Genomic DNA, 25,376 nt, shown 5'->3' on the forward strand with positions numbered 1-25,376 from the left:
CAGCTGAGCTCTGCCTATAAAAGTTCCTGCAATACCAATAATAAATGATAATTTTTCCATGTTTGAAGTTTTGCTGTAACACTGGTAAAGTCCAGGAGGATTTTTAAACATTCCATTTTAATTCTTCCTTTCCTTGGCAGCAACACTCGCAGTATGTGGGTGGCTTTAAAATTCCAGACCCTTTTCTTTCCTTAGAAGCAACAGGCAGTTTATGTTTTTGAGCTGAGTTTATAGATGTGACTTTTTTGTTGTTTGTATTAGCGTCCCTCAAGGATTGAATACTGATGGGTGTTTGAGGCAGGGGTATAGAAAAAGGCTGGGTTCTTGGCTCCGGTAAACGAAGAGACTATAGTACTTCCAATAGAGAGGTACAGTAGGTTGAGAGAGAATACTTCAGTTTATGAAATTAGTACTTCTTCCATGAGGAGTGTAACCTCTACTGGCCACAACTCACCTGTGTTTGTTTTGCTGTACCTATTCTGTCTGGACTCATGCCCTTACCTCAGAGGTTCCCAATCTTTCCCTTTCCTCCCAATCCCAAAACTAGCCAGTTTCTTGCCATGACCCCAGTCCCACAATGCTTTGTGGCTGCCTCTTGCAGTTCTTTGCAGCTAATTTTTAATGATCGAAAATGTGCCCAGAGATTGACAGGTGTATATTCTAGAACTAATTTTTTGAAAGAAGTATACGTACAATATCAGATTGATCCAGTTTTGTTGGCAACTCACATATGTTGTCCTAGTGCAAAATGACACCAGTCATGACCTGGAAAATCTCCAGTGGACCAGTAGAGATAAAAGGAGGCATTGGGACATCCGCAGATTTTGTTTGTTTGTTTTATGGAAGAACTGAAAGCTGACTTTTAAATTGTTGCTGTCAATATGTTCTTAGGTAGGAAAAGTACAGAGATGTCCAAGTATTTTTGTGATTTAGAATCTTAACACGCACTACCTAACACACTAGTTATTCTGCAGGGAATTCTTCATATTAATTTAAGGAATGCATTATCAAAGGGTGCTTGAGGTTGTAGTTGCATAAGTTCCTGGGATTTGGAGGTCTGTTTTTGGACTGGTAAGATTTCATGCTTTTTTCCCCTTAATATTGTCAACAGGCCAGATTTGCTCCAGGGTGATGACAGTTCACAAGAGTAAATCTGCCTAGAGCTAGAATGCAGCAGTGCAAGCTACTTGCAACCCCTGTTCCATTGCAGGCCTGGAACTGGTGGCACAACTTCAAAAGTGGGCAGTCCTGGCCCAGAGATGTGCTAGTTCAACGCTCCCGGCCAGCCATGTTTGGCTGGGCTCCTGTAGAGCCTCAGCAGGATTTTAAAGCTGTTCTCTCCCAAAGTGACACCCGCACCCCCCACAACACAACTGTCTGTCTAACTGGGGTGCCTCTGCCCCAGTACTAACAATTTATAGTACTTTACTAAAGTGCTGATTAAGGAAAGTACATATGTGCTTAAATGCTTTGCTGAATCTGGACCTGAAATGGCTTTGTAGGAGTCTAACCCAGCAGACAGACTCCTTGCAGACACATACCGTAACATTTGAAGATTTAGTAATGTTCAGATGACAAAAATAAAACCAAACCATTACGGCCACATTCAGTTCTGGTGCAACTCTACTGAAGTCAATGGAGTTGCACCTGCTTTACACAAGGGCTGAATTTGGCACCTAATATTTAAAAAGCAAAGTTATTTATAAGACACACAAATGAAGCTTGTCCCTTAGATATTGTATTTTGCTTCTTAATAGTTTATTTCCTGTGTTTATTCATCTCTGAGTAATAGGCAGTGAGGTTTAGTCATATTTATAAAATACATACAAAAAAGGAATATGATGCATGGAAAATTTCGACTTGTGATGTAAAATCCAGTGACCCATAAGTGTACAGTGCTCCCTTTATTATTTATTACAAATATTTTCACTGTAAAAAGAAATAGTATTTTTCAGTTCACCTCATACAAGTTCTGTAGTGCAGTCTCCATTGGGAAAGTGCAGCTTGAAAATGTAGAATTTTTTTTTTTTTTACATAACTGCACTCAGTCTTACTTCTTGTTCAGCCAATCGCTAAGACAAACAAGTTTGTTTACATTTACAGGAGATAATGCTGCCCACTTCTTAAAATAAAATTACAGTGTTTTCTGATTAGTTACTATGTACTTTAGTTTCTATGTTTATTTTGTGATTCTTTCCCACAGCTAGTAAAAATATTTATAATAAATAATAGTCAGCACTGTACACTTTGTATTCTGTGTTGTAATTGAAATCAATATATTTGAAAATGTAGAAGAACATTAAAAAATATTTATAATAAATTTAAATTGGTATTCTGTTTAACAGTGTGATTTAAAACTGTGATTAATTGTGACTATTTTTTACTCTCCTGATTAATCACAATATTTTTGTTTTTGTTTGACGGCCCTAGTTTTTAGACAGCTTGTTCATTTTGGAGTTATTCACCACACACATTAGAATCTCTGGGACCTATTTTACGTTTTGGCTGAATTTATAAACTTCTTGATTGGTTTTGCTGGGTTTATAAATATTCTAGATATAACTGGAGGGATTTGCAATCTCTCTAATCAAATAATTTGGCTAAAGAAATACAGAAACTTCACAAATACACAGTTTTTAAACTGAAGAAATTGAATAACTTCAGTTCAAGATCCCAAACTATGCAGATATGGCTAATGGATTCTGTACACTCTGTAAACCAGGTAGCATGATTTTTAAGGAAACTAAAAGCTTCAGACACACCATTTGGGGCCTGAAAGCTCTGTGAGTCAAATAACTATGAAATCTTTATCAAAAGAGCTTAGGATATGTCTACTCTGTAGGTAGGAAGATGCCTCCCAGCCTGGGTAGATAGACACACACAAGCTCTTCTCAAGCTAGTGTGCCAAATATCGCAGTGTGGATGTTGCAGCATGGGCAGTGGCACAGGCTAGCCATCCGAGTACTGACCTAGTGAGTCTGGTGGGCTTCTACTCTGGCAGCTAACCCGTGCTGCTGTCCATGACACAACATCCAGTACTGTTTTTTGTTCACTAGCTTGAGCAGAACTAGCGTATGTCTGTCTGCTCAGGTTGGGAGGCATGATTCTAGCGGCAGTGTAGACATACCCCTCCATAGCAGAGTGCCTTAGATTAGAACTTCTGCTGGGTACCTCACACAATCTTCTGGGTGCCTGAGGAGGTCGTCACTTGCATGAAATATCCATTGGGGTTTACAATCTCTGCTGATCGGCTCCAAGGATTCTGTGGTCTTTGCTGTGGTTCTTGTGTGAGTTACAACAGGCAATAGAGGAGGCCTCAGACCCTGATTAGGGCATAGAACTTCTGCATGTTCCCAGCCACAGAGCAGCTCCCAGATCTGCTCCCCAGTGAAGGGTAAACCAGATTTCAGAAGTCTCCTGTCACTTGCCACTCTGATGGGGAATCCACTGGCCCATGGTGGGGTATGTATAATAATAATAAAGGCAAGGCTGAAGTCAAAGCAAATGTGGAAAGCATTAATTGCCTGTGTTGTGGCAGTTGCAGTGAGTTTACTAATACCTAGATTATGTATTTACTGACAACCTTTACACTAAAATCAGACTTTGCACCTCAGCTTTATCTTCAGTTCCTTCTGCTTTGCATTTTATAACACATGCTTTACATAACCGATTGAAAGTTGCACTTAAACAGAGTGGGTCAGGTTTATAGTGGTTGTAATTTGTCCCTTTGTCAGCCTGGGTCTCGGCACCCCTGGGGGGAAGCACTCAAGTGAAGGAAGGTGATGAGTGAGGGCTTTAACTTCCACCATGGATACCATACAAACCCTGTTGAGGGAGCCTGCAGTGTGAATGCACTAAATTACCACATCCTTTAGTTGCCATAGCTATGTCCCCTCTCCCTTGCTATCACCCACCACTTCTTGGGGTGTGCTAGTCATCTGCAGGCTCCTAGCAGAGCAGAGAGGGGGGATACACCGGTGGAAGCTGGTATAGAAGCCAAAGTGAACCTGGTCCTCTCTGTTTATGTGGAGCACTGAATGGGTTATGTAAATAAATCTAGCCCAGAATATTAAAATTAAGGTCAACATTTTCACAAGTGACCTCTGACTGAGTGCTTATTTTCTTTAAGGGTGTTGACCTTAAAGGGTCTACCCTTTTCCTCCAGGGTAGATTGGCTGAGGCCCTGGAGGTTTTTCGCTTTCCTCCGCAGCATGGGGCAGGGATCGCTAGCAGGAGGGTTCTCTGCCAATTGAAGTCACCAAGACACAGGATTTGGGGACTTCATCAGCAGAGTCAAGGGAAGGGTAGGGACGGTTTTGTGGCCTGCAGCATGCAGGGGGTCAGACCAGATGATCATAATGGTCCCTTCTGACCTTAAAGTCTTAAAGTCTATGACCACCCTCAGCTCCCAAGGACATCACTTGGAGTTATGGATGCTCAGTACTTCCGAAAGTGAGGCCCACGTTTTCTCAAATTGGGCACCCAGAATCAACAAACACTCTTAAAAATGTAAGCAGAGATATTTTCAAAGAGTGGCGAAAATGAACAAATATGCTCTTACCCAGCTTAGCAGTGTACAGGATGCTCGGATTAAAACTGGGCAAGAAAATAATTTTAGTAACGTTTAAGCTAGAAAAACAGTGATTTTAATTGAATTTCCTGCCGAGCTGCCCAGCAGTGATCGCCACCATTCATAAAACAGTTACAAGAAATCTATTTCCCAACCCCCTTTTGAACAGTGCAGCATATCGGAAAGTGAAACTGATATGGAGAACAATGTTGCAATTGTTTCATTGTAATTCCTACGTCACAAGAAAGTTGCAGTGCAATTACATGTTCAATATAAAAATATTAGTCATTGTAAAGAGTAACCACCATCGTTTCATTGAGTTCTGTTGAGATGTGATTCTAAGGGGCAGGGAAGAGGGATGGATCAAGGACCAGGAATAGAACTGTGTAACACATGGCTTTCTGAGATGAGAGGGCAGACATAGCCTCTTGCTACTGCTGACCTTTAACCTTTGTAGCTGCCCCTATATCTTTGCCACTAAACTTTTGTACCTTTCCTGACCCACCACTCCCTGCAGCTTCCTATAACTGCATCTATAAGATAAGAGTAAATGTTTTCTTCCTTCCCGCTCTTAAGCGATAGATTGTTTTATTGCAATTAGAACTAGGTTTGGCCTGTAGGTCTGGAAGTCACATTTGCTGCCAACACAGCAGATGTGCAGCAATAACAATAAAGGTGATCTTGTTCTCCGGAGAGGAAAAGCCAAGTACTAGTGTCCATCTACCCAGCAGTACTAAGGGAAAGGGGTTTATGAGGGACTGCAGTCCCAGATCTAAGAGTACCACAAACAGGTGGGTGTCCTTGCTGGTAGTCAGAGTGCAGTCTGAAATCGGGGATATTAGAATGCAGCGACTCATAGTTACAAATGGTGGTGAAACAGTAGGATTATGCAGCTCGGGCCTTTTAAAAATAACGAAGGAGAGACCTTTATTTTGGAGTAGTTATGTTACAACAGTGAGATGAGACGAAAAAATGTCAAAAGTGTGACTGCCTCAAAAATGACCAGCAAAGTCAGGGAATTTATCCTCCTTCTCTCCCCCCCCCTCGCCCTGTCCCCCCCCCCCCCCAGCAAAGAACAATTAAAATGGGTGCTGTATCAGTGGCGCAGCACCCACCCAGAGCTGGATGTTCCCTTAGCAGCAACCACTGTAAAGTTAACTGGATGTAAAGTTAACTGGACACAGCCAGTACCTAACAAAATAATAAAAATAAAATTATCACTGCTGTAACATCTCTTTTAAAATGTGACGAGGAGAGGAAATATCACTATGCGACATGCTCTAACCTTAGGTGGTTTGGCTTAAGATTCATAGAAATCTATCAAGGCTGTTTTTATTTCATGAGAATGGGAAAGGTGTTTGCATGGGATTGGAAAAGGTCCTGTGTGTAGATTGTTGTTACTTATGATAAGTAAGTATGACTGAAGAACAAATGCTTTCTTGTAGTCAAAAATTCCTAGAGCATGAACGTGACTCAAAGCTGACTCGAATCATTGAGTTTTTTTTTAAAATAAGGAAATTTCTAGTATTTCGCTAAAATTAGTGGGAGTGCTGCCTGCAAAACAACTGCCTTTTACCTTTAGTCCCTTTTTCAGATTTATCATTGTGCAGTGTGGTATAATTTAAATTAATTACACTGACAATTTAAAAATTATATACCATGTACTTTCATGTAAATCAACCTTCAATTAGGGAATTCTCTCATTTAGGAGTTGTACCTATGTCATGCGAGCCCCAGAGAGGGAAGTAATTTAACAGAAACTGTCCTCCAATGTGAAACTGCAGTGGGGAGAGTAATTTAATAGACACCAGGGTTTCTAAAGGAAGATGTACTGAATATAGTTGAATAGTGTTAAGAATTATTATAAACCTGTTGAAACTCTGGGACTTGAATTGTGGAGATAAGAGTAGCAAATGTAAACAAAACAGCAATACAACAGCCAAGGGAAGCAGACTACTAGCACCAAGCAGGCAGGGAGCAGGAGAGAAGGATGGGTTGCTTGTGGCATACAGGACAGGGGTGCTATGGGATACAGAATCAGCCCATTTGGCTAAATCCCACAAGCAGCAAGATAGGGAAGTGGGGCAACAGCAGTGGTAGAAGGAAGTGGGCCACTGGAAGTCTCCTTACAGGAGTCATGGCTGCAGGACAGAACAAGTCACTGAAAATTTCCCTATAAATATTCTTGCCCTTGGGCAAGAAACAGTGAATGGTGCAAAGGCCCAACTTTGGGCACTTAACTATCCCTACTATTCCTTACTGCACTAATAAAGAGCAAGGTGGTTATTAGTATTTATTACAGCACTTAAAGGTCCTAACCAAGATCTTGGCCCCACTGTGTTAGGTGCTGTGTATCGATATAGTAAGTCCCTGTCCTGAAGAGTTCAGTCTAAATAGACAAAGTGGACAAGGGTTGGAAAAAAGCAAGTATTTTCTTGTATATATGAGAAATAGAGGCACAGAGAGAGTAGTTATTTTGTATCACATACTACCATGCTAGGTGCTACACAGGTGAACAGGAAGACACGTCCTTTCCCCAGAGAGTTTATAATCTCACTCATTTTGTCATATCTAAAACTGAGTGACACAAAAGGAAGGGGATTGGGCGAATAAGGGTGATAATTGTATCAATGTGGTTGTGTAGTTACTCTGTTCAGGCATGTGCTCCTTTTGGTGGTTCAATTAAGGTCCCCAATCTTTATTTAATATATATATAATTGGTACCATGACTTGCTTATTTGGGGCATTGCAGAAAATCTGAGCCTGTGGATACAAATTAAATGAAAGAATAGTGTCTACATTGCAAAGAAAATCCTATGGCACAGTCACAGGGCCCGGATCAATTGATTCAGGCTTGCAGAACTCGGGCTGTGAGGCTTAAAAATAACAGTGGAGATGTTCTGGCTTGGGCTGGAGCTGGCCTTTGAAACCCAGCGAGGGGCGGGGAGGGTCTCAGTGCCTGGACTACAGCCTGAGCCTGATTGTCTACACTGCTATTTTTATCCCTGCAGCCCAAGATAGATGAGTCCCAATCAGTTGACCTGGGCTCTGAAGCTTGGTGCTGCGGGTTTTTCTTTGCAGTGTAGATTACCCATAGTGGACCAGAGTAGGGAGGGAATTTCATTCATTTGTGATCATTTACAGCACGGTGGGGGGTGTTGGTGGTGGTGAGGGAAGAGATGTTTGTGGGAGAAATGGCTGAGTGGATTAGAAAAACTGTTGCCACTGGCAGAGTGTAGAAGGAGGGGAGCAACCCACTAAGGGATTAGGTCGGATCTTGGGGTTTATTTAAGCTATTGAACTCTTTATTTTTTTAAAAGAAGAAAAAAGATTGAATTCAGCATCTTCTATGATGCTTCTATCCTATATCTCACTTATTTTGCTTATGGTGATATCCTATTAACATGTATAACTCTGTTGAATAAAACAGATTGAGTATAGGCAATTTAAATAAAATGAAATTGAGTCTATTCCCAATGCCCTACTCGTCTCTTCTCCTTCAGTTCTCCCTTCAGTCTTCATGCAAAACTTCTGCTATGTCAATGTCCCCTTCACGTAGTAAGGGGAGCATGTGGCCTTTTGATGTGCCTTCAGCCCAGATCTGGATCTTTTACTATTTTAAATTATTTATCTTCATAGTTTATCTGAAATACTTTATTCTATAGTGTCTTGTGCTCAGGGCCAATCTTTCACCATTATATAAATGGGAGTTTTTTCCATTAACTTACATGGCAGCAGGTAACACCCTTCAAATTCTCATGGAAATAATTTAGCAACAAGCAATGCCTTCTCCGATAACTATAGAATCTAAATTTGTTAACCATCTTTTTTTTTTTCTTTTTTTTCTTTTTTCTTTTTTTTTATGAAGGCCGTCTTTTCTGTAACCTTGTAGCCAGCTCACAAGGTCCCTAACAAAACTTGTTGAAATGAAACCATTTAATAATTTCCTCTATATAAAATGTTAGGCAGCATAAATATATAGTGATGAGTTCCACAGATCCAGCTTAAAATAGAAAACTCTGTGTCTGTAGCCAGCATAATATCATTAAAATCTTAGTTATTACATTCACAGGATCATGTGGTGACTTAATACCCCATTTGAAAGGATTTAAGGTCTTGTTTATTGTATTATTCAGAAACTGCTTGCATGTCAGCTAGTTACAGGATTTCAGCTCATGGTGAGGTAGTCTAAATAGACAGAAGCCTATTTACTATGTGTTGAGGTAGTAATACACCTAGCAATATATCCAGTCTGTGAGAATATTTTCACTAGGGAGAAAGTAACTATAGGTACAAAGCTGACCGAGTACCTGTATGATATTGTGGCTTTATTCTATAGCCTTTTGTCAGGGCCTGCTGCTTTTTTTAGTATCCAAGTAACAGGTTTCTCCTACACAAACCTTTCAATGTAAGCATTTATAAAAAAGACTCCATACTTTTTTAAAATTTTAAAATCAATATATGTACCAAAAAAAAGAGGGATACAAGTACATCCCAGGATGAAAGCCAAGTTATTTTAGGGCTTCTGATTTCAAGTGTTAGCCAATAAACAAACCAACCAACCCTGATGCCCAAAAAACAAACAAACAAACAAAAGGTATTTATCCACAAAACACTGGAAAAACAAGCGTAATGGATACGTGTATAAAAGACTTGTCTACATGGCGCAATTATGAGGATTATAGGGGTGTGATTTCTAAAGTACACTAATGTGTTGCACATGAATTGGTCCTTTTGGTGTGCGCAAAGGTTCCCTAGAGCGCTTTATCATAGTGAAACAGTATTATGTTCAAGTACAGTAGAGGACTTTAGAAAGAGATAATATGCATTATATACAAAGAGGAAAAACCTTGATTTTTTTTTTTTTTTGGACATCTACATAAAACTCATATTGCTAAAAAGAATGCCTCCAAAATGAAATTATAGTAAACCCTGAAAAATGGAAGCCCTGGTTATTTACAGGAGGGTGCTAGTGGGGAGAGGTAAAGGAAGGGGAGTTCATTTCAAATTTGTGTGTGGGGATGCCAGGGAGGGGGTGACCTTAAACTTCATAACTTGTTGATTCCAGTCAGAGATCTGGGTGGATCACAGTTTGCAATGATAAAACTTAAAACCTGAGAAAAATGACTTCACAGTAGGATCCTCTAATATTACTATTTTCACAATTTGCTAATCTACGAACTGAACACTTTGATCTTCTAAAGGGCTTAGTCGGGGACAGTCCTATGCTCAGTGCAGAAGTCTGGTACCATAGTGGGGGTACTGTGGAGCCACATAAACTCTGGAGTCTCTCTCTGGGAGGAATTTTTACTCAAAAAGACACAATTCCTCCTGGAATCCCCTCACTGCAACCGTGGAATGCTGCAGGCCTCCATGGAATGAACTTTGTCCCCACACTGAACTGGTCCCATTCTGTGTGTGTCTGTCAAAATACGTTCAGACAAATATTTAAAATCAACTGGCAGCTTAGAATAAACCTTTTGGAGAGTGAGGAGGTGAGAAGATTCTTTTCTACAGTTATTTAAGCCCAGATCAGCACCTTTCACAAAATAACCAGTAGTAGGGGAAAACTTGCATGTAGAGCACCACATCATTTTCATAGCACCTTGACTGTGTGAGGGTGGAGGTTTCATAGATGAAGTTGTCAGGATCTCCAGTGCCAGTGCAGAATGGGGATCCAACCACATAAATCTCCAACCAAACAGTGAAGCAGAATTCCCTCCAGCTGGGCTAATGGTGTCCCTTTTATCCTGACAGCATGCTGGCTCCTGATCTCTGCTGGCATTTGCATCCTCACTACTGCTGCATGTTTATACCTCCTTCACGCAGTTAAAATCATAGGCCCTGATCAACAAAGCATTTAAGCATGTGTGTGAAGCTGAGTATGTGTTCTAAGTCCCATTGAAGTCATTGGGAATTATGCATGTGCTTAACTTTCAGCAAACACTTAAGTGAGAGTTTACTCAGGGCCGTAGTGAGGAAGTCAGTTTCCTGAATAGTTGGATGCTATCTTCCCCTTCCCCCAGTTTTTTTAAAGCATGCTGTGAGAATGTGTTTCCTGGCTTTACACCAACACCTGCTCTGCCTTTGAATACTGGGGAAAGAGGCAAGTTCTGTTCTGCTCCTTCTGCTGGCTTCTAGGCTTTTTTCTGGCCCCTTTCTCCTCTTCTTACTGCAGCAGGGAAGGGGAACATCTGTCCCATTTATTTACTTTATTTTCTTTGCAAAAGTCTCAAACTGAAACAACTTCAAAAAATCCAGAGTTGGTCTTCTCATTTGCAGTGACTGTACCATAGTTTGAAAGAGGAGGGGCTCTTGGCATTGTGGTTTTCCTTCTGTACAATACAGTAGGTGCCATTTAAAAAAAAGATTCTCACCTTTTTACCAGTACAATACTACTAGATCTAGTACTATTTCCTATTGTAAGTCTAGTGTATACCTCAAACTAGTAATATCTTAACTACCAGTAAAAAAGAGAAGAGAACCCTTTTAACTGTGCCACTCTATTTAAGTATAGTAAGGCCTTGTATGTGGTAACTATCTTCAATTTAATGTAGAAAAAGCACCTGAATTTTAAGTACATTTTATATTTCATCTAGAAAAGCTACAAAACTCCTAAGGAGTTTTATCTGTAATATATTTTTACTTGTAAACATGGAGACACAAATTTTATATATATATATATGTATATGTATGTACATTGCTTTCCTTGAGGTTCAGAGCAATCTTTCCTTTTTATTGCAATTTTTTTTTTATTTCTGTTGATCAGATCACTTTGTTTCTAAAAGGGCAGATGAGTGGTTGATCAAGCATTAAACATTGGGGGCCAAAAATCTGCTTTCTGTGCAGTGGCATGATATGCAATCCAACTGAAGTCAGGAGTTGTGTATGCATAGCTAAGAGCAGATTTTGGCCCAGATGGTGCTATTTAACATTTTAATTATGCAACTAGGCAGAAGTATGGGTTGGACAGTATGTAGCAACACAATGTTCAGACATATTAGCATGCATGAGTCTCAGTGGGGGTGGCCAACAGTTCATCTAAATGTGATTCAGATATGTGCAGGGGAAACAGAAGGAAAATGAGTTGAGTAATATGGTGGGCTCTACAACCATTTTCAATAACAGACAGACAACGTATGTGATAGTGTAGAACATGAGACAAGAAGCCAATTGGTTTCATAGCATAAGGTTAATGAAATATGCATATCGGTGTTGATTGCTGCTGATTGTTCTCATGCTACTGTTACTAGTACTCTAAAATATGCTGATTCCCAGTTATGTGATCTTGGAATCATTGTGCAGTTATGCTTGATGATGGAGGGGCTAAGGGATATCTTATGAACCTTCACATGAGGCTAAAATGAAGAAAAATCAATTTCAGTCTCTAAAAGGAGAGAACTCTTCATACTGAAGGTTCCTGAACTTTATTGCCAACTCTACTGCACTGGAGTCTTGAAAGGGAATTTAAAAATATACCAGACATGGTTTGAAACTTGATCTTGTACTGTATTGCTGCCTTGGAATACTATAAAAGGGAACCATGAGTATAGAGAAAATGCAAGTGAGGAGTGGAATTTTCCCACAGACTGTAAGGGATTTTAATGGCCAATAAATATATTGTTGCAGTAGTAAGATAGGGAAACTAAGGCTTTGTCTACACTAGCACTTTTGTTGGCAAAACTTTTGTCGGTCGGGGTGTGGAAAAAAAACCCACACAGCTACCGCCGCTCATTGGTGGTGTCTTAATTATGCTGGCCGGAGAGAACTCTTCCACTGGCATAGACCAGCTACACAGGAGACCTTGTACCGCTGCAGCTGTGCTGCTGTAAGGCCCGTAGTGTAGGCACAGCCTAAGAGAAATGCTTCCCTGAAGGCTCAGGGACCAGCTGTAAAATGGCCTAAGTTTGTCATCTTCCCTTGTGCTTCCCCCGCCCCAGATTGCACTCTTAAGAACAAAACAGGGTGGATTTGATTTAAATCACTAGTAAGGAAGACTCGATTTAATCATGGATTTCTACATAAAAGTGCATTCTTGTTGGTCGTTATAACCTTAATACATATTCCTCACAACTCAGAGATAGATGCAGGTTTCATGTTTAGAAGGTACACACAATCCATTTTTAAAGTGATTTATTTTGAAAACTTTTCAGATTAGTTTTGTAGCTATATCAGAAAATGAATAATTGTTTGGTTATTTCATTTACCAAAGGTAATTGAAGCAGATAGTTCACCTCCCAATGACTTCATAAATATCTCCAATTCAACAGGTTAATCATTAATATTTGGAGGATTTTCTTGCCATGCTGTATTAGGAGGACAACATCACCAGACAGACATTTAAATTGTTTTATTTAACTAAAAGAACGTTATGTATTCTGGATTTTTTTCTCAACAGCAAACCATATAATATTTTAATAAAACAAGCGTATGAATTTTTGAATTTAATTAAACATTCAGGTTTTTTAAAATCAGGTTTGTTTTTGTTTTTGTTCAAATTGTTTAACTAAAATAGTTAAATGAAATATTAAAAAAAAAAAATTAAATAGACTGTGTCAGCCAGGTCAATATGAGAAACTTAAAATATTGGCTTCTGCAGCTAACTCAGTCGTCTTCACCTTCATTTTCTAGTTCATAATCTGGAAAAGAAAAACAAGCTTTCCTGCGTTTTCAGGTCCCAAACGATTTCTCAATTTGGAATGAATTAGTCCAAAGGAAGAAAGTATTCTTTCTACACTGGCAGAAGAAGCTACTGCTGTTAAAAGTGAGATTATCACTTCAACAGTCTCTGAATCCAAGTGCTTAAGTGACTTCCACCAGTTCACTGGTCAGGGCCGGCTCCAGGCACCAGCCCAGCAAGCAGGTGCTTGGGGCGGCCAAGGGGAAGGGGCGGCACATCGGGCTGTTCGGCAGCAATTTGGCGGCGGGTCCCTCTCAGAGGGAAGCACCTGCCGCCGAATTCCCGCCAAAGAAGAAATTATTGTAATTTAACTCTGTCATTGCATATTTCTCTTTTAAGATCCCACTCAGTTCCTTCCAAATTTAAACAGTGTCAGCAATAAAACAGTTATTTCCCTACCTTTTGTTCAAGCCTACAGAAAAAAGCTTCAGGGTAATCAGATGTGTTCAACATTTCTCTTAAGCCCAATGTTGAGAACTTTGGCTGTGACAGTGCCATCTATTTTTTTTCATGATTTTGTTCACAAACTGTCATCAGATTAGGCCAGTTCTCGATATAGTGCTCAAAACAGTCTACTACTGAGTTCCATCGCATGTTTTGTGGGAGAGTTAGCTTGGTTCCTCCCACTTTTTTCAGAGCAGCTGCTGCAAAGTGGTTGTTACAGAAGTATTTTGCAATTTCAACAACATTAGCCTTTATTTTTGGAACACTGAAGTCTTTGGCTAGGAGGGTGCATCAAACGAGCTCTGCAACTGTATGTTGTTAGCTTGGGACTCTCTTCTAAATTTCTTCTTATCTTGGATACATTTGCAGCATTGTCTCTGACCAAGCTGAATACTAGACATTTGAATTTTTTTTTTCAGTTTGTTATAGCTTTTATTGCTACTACTTGTAAGTATTCTGCTGTGTGCGCATTTCCTGATGTATCAATTGTTTCTGTAAGGAAGACATTCCCTTCTTCTGTTGTGTCACAAGCACATACAACAGGATCATTGTGGACATTGCTCCACCCATCAAGACTCAGGTTAACAATTTTACCCTCTCTAGACCTTTTGCTCACTGCTCAATTTCTCTTTCATATGCTTTATCCAGCAATTTGCCTGCGATATCTGCTTTGTTGGATGGACTGTATCCTGATCTTAATGACTGAACCATGTTAATGAAGTGTGGGTTCTCAATCATAAGGAAAGGAGAGTTTGTTGCATAAACAAACCGGACAATATTTTCAACAATTACCTCTTTTTCTATTCTGCTGGTTCTTATCACAAACTTATCTATGGTTGTTTCTGGATGATGGAGATTTTTTTTTTTCTTTTTGCTACAGGTTAGGGTTACCATATTTTGTGCCTCCACGGGCCCCGCCCCCAGCCCCGCCCACGCCCCCTGCCCCCCCCAAAGTCTCCGCCCCCTCCGCTGCTTCCCGCGAACATTTGATTCGCGGGAAGCCTGAAGCAGGTAAGAGGGGTGTGGGGGGAGGAGGCGCGGCCCAGGCTGGCCCCCCCGGCGGCTCCAGCCTGGGTCGGCTCGGGCCCTGGGGTGCCGGCCCCGGCCGACCACCCCCGGCCCGCCCAGCACTGCCGGCCCCCGGGCCCCCGGCCGACCACCCCCGGCCCGGTCCCCGGCCGAGCACCCCCGGCCCGCCCAGCACCGCTGGCGCACGGCCCGGCGCACCGCCCGGCACCGCCGGCCCCCGGTGGCCCGGCGCACCGCCCAGCACCGCCGGCCGCCGGCGGCCCGGCGCACCGCCCGGCACCGCCGGCGGCCCGGCGCACCGCCCGGCACCGCCGGCGGCCCCGGGCCAGCCCCCGGCCCAGCGGCGCCGGATTTTCCCGGACATGTTCGGCTTTTGGGGATTTTCCCCCGGACGGGGATTTGAGTCCCAAAAAGCCGGACATGTCCGGGAAAATCCGGACGTATGGTAACCCTACTACAGGTGATATACTGTGGCTATGTGACATACATGATGTGATTGAAACACTATCATTGGCAGATAACTCTGAAACTATAGAAAATTGATGGTGATCTTGAGGTGGATAGTCTTCAGAATCCTGTATGTTGAGGATGGATTCTCCTAAACAAAATAAGTCAATGCAGTTATTTAATTATTATTACCATATTGCTCATTTAGTATTACTCATTGCATTCACTGACGCTCAGTACTACTTTAAAGGTGAAATTGTAAAAGGAAGAGCTGCCTATTTCAGCTATTTATTTTTATCACAACTTCATCTAAAAAGATAGTACTATAGAGTAACAACTATATTTTTTGCTCAAACATGAGAATTCAAGAATAGTCCAGAAGGAAGACAGGCAGTCCTTAAGAAAGAAGTATGTAATAAAAAAAGTTTTTACCAACCTGAAGATCCTGCATGTTCAGACATGTTCCTTTCATCATCTTCAACGCAGCTTCCTCCTGAGAAGGAACACTTCTCATGATGTTGTTTCATTCTCGCAACCAAGCCTTGCATTTCTTTGTGCACTGTTTGCATTTTGCACGCATGCCTGTCTTATCCACACATAGAGGAACTTCATTAAAATATTCCCCGACTGCATCTCTTTTACGGCCTGCTGCCATTATAGGTTTTCCCTTCTAGTGAGAGAATAGTATGGTAGATCTCAAATCAATGAAGGCTACACCCAGAAAGACCTCAAGACTTCTGGAATATGCTGCTCAAACAGTTTCACTTTTGTTTCTACTGCCCGGAGATAAATGTGAGAAGGGAGGGACAGACTTCTTCTCCTTGTCCAGATTTATTCTGCCCCCCCCCAACAATCTTCTATTCATTGAACTTTTTGAAACTTTGCACTTTGAGAGAGAGGTAAGGGATTGACTCTGTGTACTCAAACTTGCAGAGGGCCAATAGGTTTGAGGTCTGTTATTTCTCATCTCCATATATTATTTATTTATTTAAAACACTTTTGCTGTTGACAAGCATGGTATCTCTGAAGACACAAATCCACAGTTTGAGAACTGCAAACTAAGCATCTCTGATGGTATCTTCTAGACTGAGCACTGAGTCCCATTGGGTAGATAGAAAGATTTAACCTAAATAATCTATACAGAAGCCCCTGGAACCCCATAAGATTGCATCCATGAACTATTGGAACTCATTTACAAAACTTTTCTAAAACTTTACATGAATATATTGTCTCATACTATATAATTAGAATTTATAATCCCTATTCCATGATGAAATATCTTTGAGCTATAATGTATCTTAATTAAAACTATCTTTAGATAGGTTTTTCCTCAAAAATCATTTTATCAAAAAAATCTGATTTTAAATAAAAAATCTTTTTTAAATCGTTGATTTTTATCCACCCTGGAACAAAATAAAATACTTTAAACTGGAACAAATGTTTTCCTGTAGCGAAAGACTCCAGCATTTTTTTAAAATACACGTTATCTTGTCATCTGATGCAACTCTAAATACTGGATTGACTCTCAGTTAAGGGCATGCTTGGGCCATCATGCTTTAGGAATTTGGAGTAAAGAGTATACCAGTGGCTCTACAGTCTGTGAGCTGCCAGTGGTCCAGGGAATGCTGGCTGGGAACATGGTGCTGGCTCTCCTCTTTGCTTCCAGCTGCTATAAATTGTATTAAAATAAACCCAAAACCCAATAAATACTTTCCCAGTATTACTTCTCCATTTAAACAATTGCTGTGATTGCTATGGGGATGGTGATTGATTGTACTGACCAACTCCGCTCCTGATGGCAATCATGAAAGGAAGTGGAGGTGATCTAGAAAACAATCTTTCTGTTAAGATGTGGTCCACGGTATGAAAAAAGCGTAAGAACTTCTGCACTACAAGGCTATACGTGGTTACTTGTGCCCACTTGGCGAAATCTTCAGGAACAGCTCATGTTCCTGCCCAACTGTGATGGCAAGGTTAATGTCCTCTTGGGTTCCCTGTTGCTTTTCCACCTGACTTGTCTGTAATCCTCTGTCAATAATAAGTTGCAGTTCCTCATTATCTGCCATATTTTCAGTCTCCATTCCTCTTTCCAGCCATGTACTAGATGGATGTCCAGTTGTGTACCAAGAATCTGTCTGCATGAATACCAACTTAAACGAAGCGACATAATTAGTGCTTATGCAGGGCATTAATCATTCATGAATCACAGTTTTTCAGGGAAAGAGAAGTGGGAATCTTCTTAACCACACACAAGCCAAAACTTTTATAGTAGAAGTAGCACTTTGAGAAGGAATCTGTTGTTTCGTTCCACCAAATGACCGGTTATGAATTGTTATGCAAGTGCAAGGTCTGCCTGGTGTGTAGTGTTAATTATTTAAAATAAGTACACATCGCTACATCATTTCACATTTAAAAATAAACATTCACCATAGCACATGCACTTCTGAGAACTAAAGTAAGAGCTAGTACAGTATTTCTCAAACTGGGGCCACCACTTGTATAGGGAAAGCCCCTGCGGGCCGGGCCGGTTTGTTTACCTGCCCCGTCCGCAGGTTCGGCCGATCGCGGCTCCCGCTGGCCACGGTTCGCTGCTCCAGGACAATGGGAGCTGCTGGAAGCGGCAGCCAGTATGTCCCTCGGCCCGTGCCGTTTCCAGCAGCCCCCATTGGCCTGGAGCAGCGAACCGCGGCCAGTGGGAGCCGCGATCGGCCGGACCTGCAGACAGAGCAGGTAAACAAACCGGTTGTTTCTGATATTCTTTTGCTAGCAGTTATGATAGTCTGTACTACAGAATTGGAACTGAATACCGCTCTTGATCACCAGTGTTTAAACTGTTGACACTTTTGCTGCTGTTGTTAATCTCACCAATATATAATAAAATAATTATAGTTAAGCTAGAATCTATATTTTGAAGCTCAAATATCAGCATTCGTCATAGCCCTGCATACAGAGTTTGGCCCTTAGAATTTGGTAGGGTATTCTCTGTAAGATTATAGGTGGTATTTCAAAATTCTTGAAGGGATTTGGATGCCCAGTTCCCATAGGAATTAGGACAGTTCCCATGTCCAAATCCCTTAGACACTTTTGAAAATTGCAGCTTATGCAAATTTTATAAGATGTGTTTAGATTTGAGGCCTCAGCTACATCAGTCTCTCTTTTTAAATCTTCTTTTTTTTTTTTTTTCTGAGTAGCAGTTAACTCCAGTTAGAGGTGAATCTCGTCTGCTTTCCAACCCGAAAAAGTAAAGCTGACCTGGTACCAACCCCAAAGAAAGATTTAATTAAAATAAAATGCTTTGTTCAAAGAGTGCTCATGATAAACAGCAGGAATCCAGATATAGTAAACTGACATTTTAATGCTTCTTTTCTTTTGCAGACCGCATCATCTGCTATTAAAGGAACTATTCAGCTGGGAATAGGATACACAGTAGGTAACCTCACCTCTAAGCCAGACAGAGATGTACTTATGCAAGACTTCTATGTAGTGGAAAGTGTATTTCTACCCAGGTAAAGACAATCCTATCTAATATAAGACTTTTCAAACCAAAAATTAACAGCATGCCTTCGTTTACTAGATGTGCTAACTATAAGGATTATTTTGAAAAGAGAATTATCCTGAAACAAATGGGATCATAGTAAGTTATTAATGTAAGAGAAGTTTAGTGGTTTTATGAGAGGATATTTTAATAATAATAATAAAAAAGAAATGAATATGAACTATTTCAACTGGAAGTTTGGCTTTCAAAATACTTTGAAAACTAATGTAGTAGACTAGACTCTACCTTTCTCCTGTGCCATAGCCACAACTGAAGCAAATCCTTGCACACAGTTAGGTCTGCCAACTGTCTCCAACATTCAGTTCATTCAGAAGCATCCATATTTCCAGATCCATAATTCCAAATATGGTGGTGTAAGGATGGTGGGAGGGATTACCATGTGCACACTGATTAGTGAAAACAGATGGTCCTGTGTTTCAGATATGAGACTGAAATTCAGGATCTGGGTTAACTTTCTGAGACTGCCACAGACTGCATGTGTGACCTTGGGCAAGTCACTTAATATCTTTGTGCCTCAACTCAACATGTATAAAATGAGCCTAATAATGCTTCTCTACCTTGTCAAGGTGTTGTGAGGACTAATATGTGAGGCAGTCAGGTCCTATGGTGATGGGGGCAACATAGGTAGAAAATTTCAACCAACATCTAACTCCATAACTGGTGCCAACGTTACGCATTTGTACACAGACTGGACACCATAGTTATTGTGCAGATAGCAGTTTCAGATATTGCTATAGCCCTATTTAAGGGATAATATTTGAAATAACATACTCCTGTTTATGTGGGAAATCCAGATCACAGCTGATACCAACAATAAAAAAAACTTGTTACATAATGGCTTATATATTTTTCCAAACTGTCACATGTGACAGAAAGTATAAAGAACATATAGACCAAGATTTTCAAAAATAAGATTTCCTAAATCCACGTTTAGGTACCTGCCTGATTCTCAGAAATACTGAGTCCCCAACAGCTCCCACTGTAGTCACTGCGCGCTGCAGGTGCCAGGCATTTCAAGCCACCTACTTAAAGCTTGTCTACATGAACACTTAGCTTGCAGCAAGCTGGGTGTAAATCTACCCCACACTAACCTGCTGCACATTAAGTGTCCATGTGGATCCTGCTACCACCCACTAAAAGTTCCCTGGTGCAGTGCTTCACAAAGTCGGGCCGCCGCTTGTTCAGGGAAAGCCCCTGGCGGTCCGGGCTGGTTTGTTTACCTGCCGCGTCCGCAGGTACGGCCGATCGCGGCTCCCACTGGCCGCGGTTCGCCGCTCCAGGCCAATGGGGGCTGCAGGAAGCGGCATGGGCTGAGGGATGTACTGGCCGCCCTTCCCGCAGCCCCCATTGGCCTGGGACAGCAAACCGCAGCCAGTGGGAGCCGCGATCGGCCGAACCTGCGGACGCGGCAGGTAAACAAACAGGCCCGGACTGCCAGGAGCTTTCCCTGAACAAGTGGCGGCCCGACTTTGAGAAGCACTGCACCTAGTGCATTTTGATCTCCTGTTTCAAAGCAGGGTAGATTCAAGTGCATTAGGGCGCTTCTAGTGCATGGTAGCAGGGTCCATATAGACACTTAATGTGCAGCAGGCTAGTGTGGGGTAGATTTACTCCCCAGCTTGCTGCAAACTAAGTGTTTATGTAGACAAATCCCTAGTTGAGTATGTGTTGCAGTTTGCATGTGGGCTAAGATTTAATCTGAACATAAACCCATAAATCATCTCTAACATAAAATATAGTCTTCAGAAACATTAGAAATGACATCACTAAAACAATGTATGTATTTGTTAATAGGCAGTGTTTAATCTTGAGAAAAGATCATTGAGAGGGGACCTGATAAGTCTTCAAATATGTTAAGAGCTGTTATAAAGAAGATGGTGATCAATTTGTTTTCCATGTCAGATGAGAGTAGGACAAGAAGTAATGGGCTTAATCTGCAGCAAGGGAGATCGTAATTAGGAAGTTTTTTCTAAAATCTAACCTAAAGGATAATTAAACTTTGGAATAATTTTCCAAGGGAGGTTGTGGAATCCCTATCATTGGAGATTTTTTTAAGAAGGTTAGACAAACACCTGTCAAGGATAGTTTAGGTTGACTTGGTCCTATCTCATCGTAGGGGGGCCAGACTTGATGATTACTTGAGGTCCTTTCCAACCCTACATTTCTATGGTTCTATGATAGCCATATTTTTTAAAAATTTGATCTGGTCTGATAATGTAAAGCCATTGTTTTTGTGGAAGACGACGCGAGGCTAAGTTAATCTAAAGCATTTTCTTAAAGAAAATCTCAAACTTTGGAACATATTGCCTGGATAATATCCAGTCTTTACCCCACATGCTGTAGTTGTGCCAGTGGGAATTATTCATGTTCCATGCTCGTGGTTTGTGAGTGTCTATAATTGATGAGTTTTGTATATGCTTTTTCTGTGTGATATATTCTGGGGAAAATATGTAGATGCTAACCAAATAAATCGGTTTAATACTTCACCAAGAATTTTTCAGATTACAAGAAGTAAATTACCGCTTCTATATTGTCATGTAACCAAACTCTTCACTGTTTCAAAAACCAAAATAATAGCCCTATTTGGATGAGGATGTTGCCATTACAAAGACGGTGCATGTACCCAATAGGAATCTGCATGGCTATCTGTAAAGACTTCAGAACCCAAGTTATTCTTTTAAATATCAAGTGAAACTTGATACTACTATACTATACTATACTAAACTTGAAAAACTACTATAAGCACTTGTTTTTGAATTAATAGCATAGAAGTGGAAGAATCCATTCCATTTCCTTTTTTTCCAGTTTGATTTGTTTAACATTTATAAAAAAAAAATGTTGTGAAAGCCATAACAGGTTAGTTACCTGATATGAAAACACTCCTGCATACACACTTACAAATGCAATTTCCAAATGCCTGTGTGGTTCTTGTGTTAATGGTAGAGATAAGACCCATTTCTTCTGTTTTAAAAATGGAATGTGGGCATGAGGAGCAAATTGGCTTGCTTGTATTGACAGAGTTTGTGTTTTAACAGAGAAAAAAATTTAGTAGCATCTTCTTGTCCAGTCATCCAAAGATAACACACAGAAAAATATCAATTAAAGGTATAGCCAGATGCAGCAAGTAATTTGACTTGCTGTCTGGTTTTACTAGTCAGTAAGCAAGAGAGAGTTGTATATAGTCAGTCTCCTTGACTGAAATAAAAGGATCTTTCTATAAAGGGTATTTATTGATGATAATCTTCCTCCATTAGATTCAGGAGTAGCAATCCATTTGTCTTTTAAGACCAACTGTTGAATCTACAATTTCTGTGCATTAGGTTTTATAAGGAGATGGAAAGTCTGTGTCTTGTTTCTTTGTAAACTGCATATTTATCTGCCTGTCTAAAATGATATTGAGTAGAAATAATAAGGTACTAGTTAGCAGGGCCAGTGCTTCCACTAGGCGACCCTAGGCGGTTGCCTAGGGCGGCAGGATTTGGGGGGGGTGGCATTTTGCTGCCCTCAGCGGGGGGTCCTTCCGCTCTGGATCTTCGGCAGAAATTCGGTAGCGGGTCCTTCACTCACTCCAGGACCCACCGCTGAAGTGCCCCGAAGACGCAGAGCGGAAGGACCCCCGCCACCGAAGACCCCAGGCCCCCTGAATGCTCAGAGGAGAAGCGCTGCTGCCTAGGGCGGCAAAAACCCTGGCACCGCTCCTGCTAGTTGGTATGAATTTCAAGAGGAGGACCGTTCATAGTAACGTAGGGAGCTCCACTGTTGGGTCCCATTTGAAAGTACAATGCAGATTATTCCTGAGTGTCACCAGCAGATTTAGTCAACTAGGATATAAAAGTAGTAGGAGTCTCTCTTTCTCAATGCAAAGGGAGTAGTGACTGAGACAAAGGAGGCAAAACCCTAGGAACAGCTAATCTAGCGAGAAGGCCTAGGCAAAGGTGAGTTTGATGATAATTTGAATTATTCCCTCTCTGTGATTAGGGCATCATTGGCAAATTTGAGCTATGTAAGGGGTGTATGTGATCATGAGGAGAAAATAGGCTTAACAAGCAAGCAGCCACATTTTGCACTAGCTTCAAGTTTCCAATGTAATTTAGCTGTAGCCCCATCCAGAATATTTAACTTCCATGTTGCTATATAATGTACGTGTCCACTTGCAGCAACACTTTGTTTTTACGGGCTGTCCTGATCATTTCATCTCCCCTTTGACTAGTCCCTTGTCTGCACCCAGTCCTGATGAGTGATACAGGGAATGAAGTGACTTATTTCATAGAGTTCCGTGCACTCCTGTCATAGTAGTGGGAGCATTGTTGCAGTGGTGGTGTTTTTAGCATATGCACAATGTGCCGGAGGTAGCACGTGACCAGGATTCATCACCAAATTTGGTCTGTTGGTTGGATCATTAGTTTCCCTGGCCCGGGCCAGGTACTGATGGGGAGTGCGACGCTGTAGATCCAGACTACTTGAAGTGCAATGAAACAACACTTCTTGCATTCCAGCAAGCAAAATCATATGACCCTTACAGTGCTGTATAAAAGAAAAACGGCGGAAAGATAGCCAACAATTGTTTTATGATTAAGCAATAACAGAAAAGAAATAACCTCTGTGTAGTTCTCCACCTCTCAAGTAAACTGCACCATCTGTATGATAGTTTAATAACCATAGCAAAACATAGTATTATTTCAGGATACTAACAATAAGAGATTCATGTGGTAAAAACACCAAGAGAGAAAAGGAGGAAAATGGTTGGTTAGTTTAGAACTCCACATAATGGTCCAAATTCTGCTGGGTTATACTGCTGTAAAGCAGGAATAACTCCACTGATTTCAGTGCAGTTACTTAATATTTACATCGGTGTATCTAAGAGCAGAATTTGGCCCAATGCTTCGGTGTATTGCATGTTTGATTCAGTCAGTTTCAGTAAGTTACCGTGTCTTTGCACTGTGCCTTTAAACCACTTAAAATGTTTTCTTTCACTGGCCATTATAGCACATGTGCAGGGATGAGAAGATACCTTCCTTCCCAGCTTCTATTCCTCTCCACATTGATCTTTGGGACAGGATGTGACAGGCAAAGCTCTTGTTGTTCATATTGGGCTATCCAGAAGGAAGTTTACAGCATGTAGCTTTTAGGAGCCAACTGTGATGTGTCACAGAGGGTTACAGTACAGTCATTCATTTTTAGGACCAGATTCTGGATGCCGTTTAAATGGCAGTGAGCATGAGTGCTCATTTTACAGAACACAAAGTGGCTGAGCCAGTTGATCCTGAGGGCAATTGGCCTGCCTGGCATATGACGAGGGAACCTATGGCTGCTCTACATTTGGGTAGTGTGACGCTACTCTGGGAACTTATGCAAATAGTCTCTCCTGTCCCTCATAAACACCCCTATGCAAATCCATAGCCTCTCTTCCCTCTACTAGGGCCAATGCAGTTACTGTAGCAATACTGGCAGCAACAGCCAAGCTGTCAGAGATATTTTATGCAGCCTAATCATTCTCTTCCCTTCTGTCACCCAACTTTAAAGGATTCTCCACTCTACCTTGGAATCTTGGGGAAATGCTGCATGCTCCGTGCCACTGGTCCTCTTAGATCCAGTGTGATGTTATGACTTGCAGGGGTCTTGGTGTTAGACATGTCACAGAGTAACTCTAGTTCACACAACCTTATTATGATATGACACTTTGTCATGAGATAGATATAGATCTAGATATATAGTTAAAATATTTTACCAGTTAAATGCAAGTTATCCCGAGCTTTTTTTTTGACAGCACCAGGGCTCATTTCTGCCCATTTGTAGAAGGTCCATGTATCTAGCTTTAAAAATTTGTCAAACTGCATTGCAGGCATTGGGCACTAGGAAACATATGCCAAACTCTGCCTTTTTGTTTTCTCACTTCTTTCAGTAGAAGGACTTCTAAGCTCCAGGCTTTTGCCAAATATTGTCAAGTGTTCAATCTTCACAAGTCCATTTATGGGTCTCTCACGTCCCCCTCTGCCATATGCCTTATTTCAGCTTCTAGACATTGACCAGCATCCCCAGTCATGTTCCTCAGCATTCCAACTGGGAGGCTTACATTATTTGGTTTTCATCTATACATGTTGTATTGCAGGCAAGGCTGTTTCTACAATGATTTAGTTAAGGTATGGGACATTTTCTCTTGCTGTCTTGTTACTGAAACATTAGTGAGTAGTTCACAACATGTGATGGCATGTGAGATATTGTCAGGGTTTTATAACAGCTGTGGAGTCTGGTGATACCAAAAAGTGGGTAGGCAAAATTAATGCATGAAAGTATGATTATAGCTAATTAACAGTAGTTAGCAATGGTCATATTGTATCTGATAATATCAGGGTAGGGGTGCCTTTTCTCTGAGCTTCCACTATACAAAATAAATGAACCATTAGCTGATGTATTTTCCAGAAATGTTATGGAAAGATCAGAAAAGCTCTGAATTTCAGAGGCACTTTCCATACAAAAACCTAGGAGAGTTGAAGGGCCAAGTGTTTCCCAAATAATTATATGTACACCGTTCCCTGTAGGATACACATCAACAGTATTCAGATTCACACGCATAACTACTTATGCTGTAATTCATGCCCACTCTATTGGCTCCATGTTGACCTATTTCACACAGAGGAATGTATGTAACT

At 41.0% G+C, this 25,376-nt stretch overlaps 1 protein-coding gene across 35 annotated transcripts in view; it reads left to right on the forward strand.

Moving 5' to 3' along the window:
• Nucleotides 1-25,376, forward strand: part of PIP5K1B (phosphatidylinositol-4-phosphate 5-kinase type 1 beta) — a 221,687-nt gene that overhangs the window by 111,671 nt on the left and 84,640 nt on the right. For 27 of the 35 annotated variants that reach the window (XM_065550492.1, XM_065550483.1, XM_065550486.1 and 24 more), the window contains one exon: nt 18,546-18,676. The exons of the other annotated variants lie outside the window; for them this stretch is intronic. In XM_065550492.1, coding sequence (XP_065406564.1) covers nt 18,546-18,676 — 131 coding nt within the window. The remainder of the gene's footprint in view (nt 1-18,545; nt 18,677-25,376) is intronic. 35 annotated transcript variants of the gene reach the window in all.

The sequence above is a fragment of the Chrysemys picta genome, chromosome 6 (assembly GCF_011386835.1).
Source record: "Chrysemys picta bellii isolate R12L10 chromosome 6, ASM1138683v2, whole genome shotgun sequence".
Lineage (NCBI taxonomy): Eukaryota > Metazoa > Chordata > Testudines > Emydidae > Chrysemys > Chrysemys picta.